At 51.9% G+C, this 7,834-nt stretch overlaps 1 protein-coding gene across 1 annotated transcript; it reads right to left on the bottom strand.

The window, feature by feature from the left end:
- Positions 1-673: 673 nt before the first annotated feature.
- LOC309685395 (inositol 1,4,5-trisphosphate receptor-interacting protein-like 1) lies at positions 674-4,996 on the bottom strand (the record flags this gene model as incomplete). Its single annotated transcript, XM_082501160.1, has 2 exons — positions 674-741; positions 4,033-4,996. 2 exons carry the CDS (start codon positions 4,994-4,996, stop codon positions 674-676), a joined length of 1,032 nt encoding a protein of 343 aa, XP_082357286.1.
- Positions 4,997-7,834: the final 2,838 nt, after the last annotated feature.

Here is a 7,834-nt window from a genome sequence, read left to right as displayed (position 1 = left end):
TCTGGGCTATAAACCATTCCTGGCCAGCTGTGTTCCCCAAGGAAAGGGGAACCAGGTCATGCCTCTTCTTCTTTCGTGGGTTTATCGGTGCTTCTGACTCTTTCATTATAGGTGCTGATTTCCTGTTACTGCCTGAACCCCTGTGACTCCCAGGCTCCCGCACTTGATACCCACAATAAAAGGATATTTTCTCTCTCCTGACTGTGTCTGCTGTACGATGTTCTGGACTAGGCAGATGTTTTGTGATGAATGGTATTGGAGGAGTTTGGGATCATCCCTTGTCCCAGAATCCTTTCCAGTGGGCATCAGGGCTTAATTCAAAGGCTTTAGGAGTCTCACCAAAGCAGAGAATCACACAGAGTGGCTGAGGTTGTGGAGACTGTGTGAGACTTGTGGAGACTGGTCCAACCCCTCTGCTCAAGGAGCATCACCTAGATCCAGTAAAATATATCACCCCAAGATTAAAATACTGGTTTCTCATGTGCGGCTGGAATATCCTGTCTTCTAATTGGTGCCCCTTTCCTCTGGTCCTCCCAGTGCACACTCTTAAGCAGAGCCTGGCTCCCTCTTCTTTCCTTCTCAGCAGGTGTTTATACACGTTGATAAGACACCCCACCCACCCCCACCCCCAGTCTTCTCCCAGCTGAGGAGTGCCAGCTCTCGCAGCCTCTCCTCACGTGGCAACGAGAAGGAGAATTTCCGCGGGTCCCCTTTTGGAAAATTTTGGAAGTCCTTCCTCTCCTGTACAAAATTTGAGACGTTAGTTTTCATCTCAGATACTTCATGAGCTGTGTGGTTTCAGTTTGGTGTAGAAGTGCCAGAGCACATCATTAACAGGGTGTTAATTGGGCAGTTCTGGCCATGAAGCTCCTTGGAGCACTAAGCTGGACACCTGGAGACTGCACCTGTGTGTCAGCCAGGCTGGATGCTCAGGGTGCAGCACAGCAGCACGACAGCCACTGCTCGAGCACGTGTGCACTGGCGACTTGCCCCTGAGCATCCTCGTGCCCTGAGGGTTTGGACCTCTCGGGTTGTCCTGACAAAAAGTTATTGACAAAGGTATGAAGGTGGTGCAAGGAAGAGCTGTTGGGAGAATCTGCCACCATCCTTCTCCTGGTGGGAAGGTGTTGGCAGTGAGAGCTCTATAATGGGGGACATGGCTTATCACTAGCGCAGCAACCGAGTGAGGAAGGTGCTCCCATTTACCACCTGTAGGATTTTGGTCCAAGGCATTACAAGGCTCCACTCTACATTACACCCCAACTTCTCCTCTTATTTGACATCACTTGTTCATATCAGATTCTCGAGTTCTTGTATTTCAGGTATCTTCGACAAATACCTGCATCTTACCCAGAGGAGACGGCACTGGAACAGTGTTGCAAACACAGCATCCCATTGAAGTTCCATCTGAAAAAGTGCATGCCACAGCTCTCCAGTCTGTGTGGGCAATTACCCCACATCAGGGTATCAAACCCGGAGTAATGTTGCTGAAGGAGCTGGAGCAACGCGATGTATCACTGGAAGGAGATGACACTGCTGCTTTTCTCCCCTGTCACAGGTTGGCTCCTCGGGCTTTGTAGTCTTGTGCTACGAGCGCATGCCCTGGGTACAGCTCTGACACACCAACACGCAAATACTGAGATTTGGTCAGCCTCGACTGTCACTAACTCATCTGTTTTTTGTATCAAGGGAAGATGAGCAGCTGCAGATCTTTTGGTACCTTGTTTCTGTGGCATACCAACCCCAGCAGCTGTACTGTAGAACTACACTGTGCTACGTGATTTTGGTGTTAATGTCTCTCATTGTTCTCTCTCCTGAGTAGGTAACGGCTGTTATCCGCCAACGAATATCACAATCCCAACTGATGGTGGACTGTTTCCTCCCTCGACGTCAAAAACGCTGCTTCGACTTTGAAAACACGCATTGTTCCAACATAACCGATGAAGCAGCCAGCATGAAGCAAGACATGCAAAATTCTCCAGGACAAAATGCATCCAGTGAAACAACCCACTGGTGGTGCCCGGCTGGCTGAGGGGTTTAATTTCTTGACAGGAAGAATTGGACACCTGATTACTGTAGAGATGCATTACTGTAGAGATGTTTATTCATTTTGCTATGTGTGTTTATTTCATGCCTCTGTAAATTACTCTGTATTACACCCCGCATGTTTGAACGAACATTTCCAACTTTGTCAGCTCCAGGAGATACGGTCTCTTGAGTGAGGGGGTGGAATGTGGGAAAGTAATGGAAGATTGGCGAGGAGGACTGTAAACTCGCCCAGGTGACTCGCACCTGGCGTGAGGACAACACATCTATCACACTAATTGTTGTTCAGCCCTGTGTGCTTTCAAGTGGAATATCCGCACTTAGATAACGTGAGCCTGGGATGGGCTCAGGGACACCTTATTGTCCTGGTTTGAGCGACACAAGACTAATTTCTCTTCTAACACTTAGGAAAACTGCACTTTCAGAAGACTCCAGTGTCTGAATTTGTGAAAATAGTGACATTACAGCTGGCTGTGGTGTGTGGGTCTCAAGGTTGCAGTGTTTTAGAGCTCACCAGGTGCGTGGATGAGGAGGAGCGAGACCCGGGCACTTGACCCAAGCTGGCCAACAGGATTATTTCATACCATCAACGTCACACTCATTATAAATTAGAAAGTTTGCTGCGAAGTTCTCTCTCTCCCTTGATGGCTGCCATCCTGAGAACTTCGTGCCCTGGTGCCGGAGCCCTGAGGCCTTCCCTTCCTCCTGAAGCTGTAGCGCTCGCAGTGTCCCACATTTGCTGTCACTGCTGGGAGTGCACAGCTTCCTACTGATAGAATGGGCTGAGTACAATCTGTGCATATTCTGTATTGGTGTCGGGATCAATATCGGTTCTTTAGTGCTGTTAATGTTAATTATCTAATCTTATTCTATTAAATCTGTTTATACTTCAGCTCTCGGGTTTTCTTGTTTTTCCCGATTTCCCTTTCCCGGGTGGGGAGGGGTCATCAGGTGATAGAATGATTGTCTAAATGACAACAGATTGTTATGGGTCTCTCAAACCATAACAAATTTGGTGCCCAATGTGGTATTGTAATGGGTCTGGCACACAATGTGATATTTTGCACTTAATTTAAATAGTGCTGGGAGAACTGTAGGTTTTAATTGGAAAATTCTGAAGGGTTGAAGTTTTAAAAAGATTTGATTGTATTCCTCGAAAAGTCACTATGACTCTTTTGGAATGGTTTCGAAGGAACCTGGTCAGAGTTCTCTGCTATCTTTGTATAAACTTAGGTCAGGAGCTATGGGAGCTGTGGGGGAGTTCATTGCTGTTTCTCTCTCCTTTAGGGCAGCTTATCGTTTCTCAGTGTGGACTCAAAAACGTTGCCTTGTTATTTTGTGTGGTGGTGTTTTGCTCTGTTATCAGGTCGTTTGTAATCTTTTCGTTATTTGTCACCTATGTAATGGCATCTCGAATGGCAGAGCTGTGAGGGGGACAAGTGATTGCCATTGCCCCAGCGCAGGAGCAGAGACAGGTGGCAGCCTTAGCTCCACAATCAGTGAAAGCAGAGCCCACCGCATCAGCTCTTCAGCAAAACACTCCGCCACTCTGGGGCAGCCGAGCGCTCAGCACCCTATGCCCGCCTTCCCCCCAAAACTGATGCCCACACACGCACAGACGCATGTCTGTGTGTGAAACAAATGATTTATTGACATCTATGTACAGGGTAAAGCTCCGCGAGGGACAGGGCGGTGGCTGTGCCCGTGGTAACAGGAGTCTCTGTCGCAAGGCTCCTTGCAAGGGCGACTCCAGCCGCATGGCGTCCCACTCCCCAGAGTGCGGTTCTGCTGCAGAGGAAAGGTGTGGCAGCAGTTCCCAGAGCCGACTGAGTAGCGTGTTGTGCGTGCCCAGCGTGCTCAGTTCCGCAGCACCAGCTCCCAGGGGAGTATCTAGGGGACACTAAGAGAGCTCTGTGCGTGAGGAGCTCTTTCGGTGTCCGTAGAAGAGCAGGCTTGTGAGCCGATCTTGCAGCTCATCGGCCTCACGCATTGCCTTGGCGTGGGCAGCCGGGTCGTGCAGCAGGCGCTGGAAGAGGTTGAGTGGCTCCGCTGTTTGGAGGGCTGGGGGCAAGACGATGTCCTCGGGCATGTTCTCGTTCGCAAAGAAGAAGTGGTCGAGGCGTTTGTCGTGCAGGCAGCCGCGCAGGTACCACAGGATATCCTGCAGCCGCATGAGGAATTCCCTCCTGCTCCAGCTCGACACTGGTAAGGTGTTGAGGAGGTGCATGGCAACCGTCTTGAAGACAGCGGTGGAAAAGCTGGTGCCCAGCAGGATAGCGGCGAAGAGCTGGAGGCATTTGAGGTGGGAGGTGTCGTGTGGGGCCTGCCTGGCCACATGCCTGAAGAACTTCACCTCTGCCACCGCGTAGCTCTCTACCCATGTTGTGCTGGGGGTGAGGATGGCCTCTGGAGTCTCCTGGCTGCTCAGGAAGATGTCTGAGTCACCTCGCCGCACCCCAAACATGATGTCAATGAGGAGGCTTTTCCCGGAGGCGTTCGTCAGCTGCAGCTTGCAGGAGCGGCTGGAAGGCAGCACCTTCATGCTGTAGCGCCGCGCCTGAGGCATCTCTTCCCAGGCTGAGCTCACCAGGTTCTGCAACCACTGGGCGGTTTTGTGCACATCCAGGTAGGAGCCGGTGCAGAGGGTGCCGAGGAGGCCGGCAGACAGATTTTTCCTCAGCTCCTCCTCCTGGGGGTGGTGGAGGTAGAACGGCGCGTTCTCCACCAGCTGATCCCTGCTGCAGGTACACGCCAGCTCCACGCGGACGCGGGAGTCCTTTGCCGGCATCTCCGCTGCAGTGCCCAGCTCCAGGTGGAAAACGTGCCCACGGGGGGGCTTAAGGGGCACAAGCAGGCGGTACACAGCATCACGCCCACGGGGACTCCAACCTTCGAAGGCACTGCCCACCCCGATGGCTGGCTGCAGGACCGGGAAGAAAGTATTGGACATGCGCTCTTGCAAGACAGCCAGGAGGTCACCCACCAGCTCCTCCACCACGCGGCTCCTGTAGGCCAGGCGCTGCACTGACGAACGGATGCGCTTTGAAACCCTCCCAAACACACGCTTCTCATAGTCGCCAGAACCTTCTCCTGCACATTGTTCGTTGCTGCACTCTGTGCTGCTGCTGCTGCCTGAGCTCTCCTCTGCAGCGCTGCTGCCTGGCTGGGGGCTCCTTTTGCTGAGGCGCCGGCAGAGCCTGAAGATCAGGACGAGGACTGCAGCGAGCGCCCAGACCTGCCAGTGCTGCAAGGCAGCGAAGAGCAGGTCTCCCCAGGCCGAGGCACTCTGCTCCATGTCCTGCAGCAGCCGAGTCTTGGGCTGGCTCAGCTGCTGCGCGTGCTGCCGCATGTGCCCGCAGGTGGCCTCACCCAGCTCCTGGCAGACCATGTGCAGGAGCTGGAGGATGCTCTGCACGAGCAAGGTGAGGAAGGTTGTGTCAGCCATGGCCTGTGGGAGGAGGGAGAGAAGAGGCTGAGTGGGGCTGGGAAGGCAGGAGGTGGTGGTGGTAGGAGCGGGGCCAGCAGCTGCAGGGAGCTGGGGGCAGGCAGGAGAGGGGGCGAGACAGCTGGGGGGCAGCAAGACCTGCGCCCAGCCCCGGCGGCGGCAGCGTGCCCGGCCCCAGGCGCTCCCGCCAGCAGCTGGGCCCTTGATGCAGGATGAGAACCCACCCCCCGGGGGCCCGCCGTTCTGCCCGGGCCCCGCTCCGGCCCAGCCTCCCGCCGCCTGCGCACTCACCTCTGGCTCAGGCTGTGCTGGGGCAGCGCTGCCTGCAGGCGCCTTTTATAGCTGCCCCCATTGTGACGCGGCCCCTCTGATGTCACAAGCGCCAGAGCGCATCACCGGCACAGCCGCCATCCAGTCCCCCCGCCTCAGTGCCTCACAGCTGCCCCCGGCAACCAGAGCCCCGACAGACACAGAGTACAGGCCCAGCCGGCAGGACAGGGCTGCCAGTTGCTCTGCTTCCACTGCTTTAGCCGCCCCCACAGAGCATTTGCCACTGTCCCGGAGTCAGGAGAGAGAGAGATAGTCTTGGCCGCTTTTCTCCTTCAGCAACAGCTAATGCCAGCTGGACGGCTTTTCCCTCTGCAGATTGACTCCGCTCACCTTGTCCTTCAGCAGCTTCTGCCACTCGTCCTGTAGGACTCCACACCGCAGCGTTCCACCTTCGATGCTTTCCTACAGTACGACAAGGCCCATCAGTAACCGGAGCATGCTGGTTCTCATTAGCTGAGAGAATGAGAGTTCCTGATATGGTGGAGCTTCCTCAGCACGTGTCACCACCTCCTCTGGTGGCACCCCAAAGGCCTTGCCTTCGGGCCAATTTGTGATCACTTCTACCATTGCTGGGCAATTAGGCTTTCCTAATAACATAACCATCAAAAGCAAATTAAGGGGGGAGAAACTACCAGATTCTAAACTTCAGTACATTCGTGCTTATTTCATGCTTATGTTCATTCTTCAGTATATGAGTGCTTATGTACATCTCAGGCTTTATTCACTTAAGTAACTTTATTAGCAAGGAATGCTGAATGGAGGGAAGGTTTTTTCATAGACAGAAATTTATTTTTCACTTCACAGGAATGGATGGAGAAAGAAAAAAAAGAACACCTGATGACACTTCCTAATGTGGTTAGACATTGAGATGAAATGATGAAATGACTCTGGATTTTGGCCTTTCACTGCCTGACAGGTTCACCAGATTTATAACTGACAGTTTAGTGGTTGCTTCTTTGCAAAATTGGTTCTGTTTTACCTCAAACCAGGACATTCCACCCCTTATTCCACACCATTTGCATCTTGCTCAGATTACTGTTACTTTTATCTATCAAATTTACACGCACACAGATTATATATATGATATGGATACATGCAGGTCACTTATCTGTGGTTTACGTTTATATACAAAAGTTTAAGCCCATTTAGTTCATGATTGCAGGATCTCATCTCAGGGCAGGAAAGATGGTCCGAAATTCATTCCGGTTCGTGCCCATGGGTAGCATGTTCCTCTTGAAGAGCTTGCTGGACACCACTTGATGAAGCTAGCTCAGGTTTCATCAGCCCTGTGTTATCCTGAAAAACACTTATTGAACACTGTTAGTATTATGTAGTGATCAGCATCATACAGCTCAGGATTGAGTAATCTCACCAAGGGTTAAATTCCCTTGGGGTACACATTGAACTTCTCCATCCTTCAGCATCACCCACCAAGTACATCCAGGTCCTTGGGCAAAAACAGTCCCACGAATGGGTTTGCTTTTGCCTGAAGCAGGAGAAACCCAAACAGTTTTCCCGAACAAATTCCTTTCATGCACCACAGGGACTTTATCTCCTCCTACAGTATGTAAAAGGTCTGATTGAGCAGGACCAGCTCCATTGATGGATCCCCTGGTGTTAATTAGCCAGGTAGCTTGCTCTAAACGCTTGTCCCAATTTTAAAGGTTCCACCTCTTATAGCTTTTAGGGTGGTTTTTAGCAGTCCATTGTATTGCTCAATCTTCCCAGAAGTGGGTGCATGATAGGGGATATGATATATCCACTCATTGCCATGTTCTTTTGCCCAATTACTTATAAGATTATTTTCAAAATGAGTCCCATTGTCTGACTCAATTCTTTCTGGAGTGCCATGTCACCACAAGACTTGCTTTTCAAGGCCCAGGATGGTATTCCGGGCAGTGGCATGAGGTACGGCATAGGTTTCCAACCATCCGGTGCTTGCTTCCACCATTGTAAGCACATAGCGCTTACCCTGGCGACTCTGAGGGAGTGTGATGTAATCAACTTGCCAAG

The sequence above is a fragment of the Vanellus vanellus genome (assembly GCF_965231255.1).
Source record: "Vanellus vanellus genome assembly, contig: HAP1_SCAFFOLD_29, whole genome shotgun sequence".
NCBI lineage: Eukaryota > Metazoa > Chordata > Aves > Charadriiformes > Charadriidae > Vanellus > Vanellus vanellus.
The sequence above is the reverse complement of the archived record's forward strand: the minus strand, read 5'-3'. Positions and strand labels throughout refer to the sequence as shown.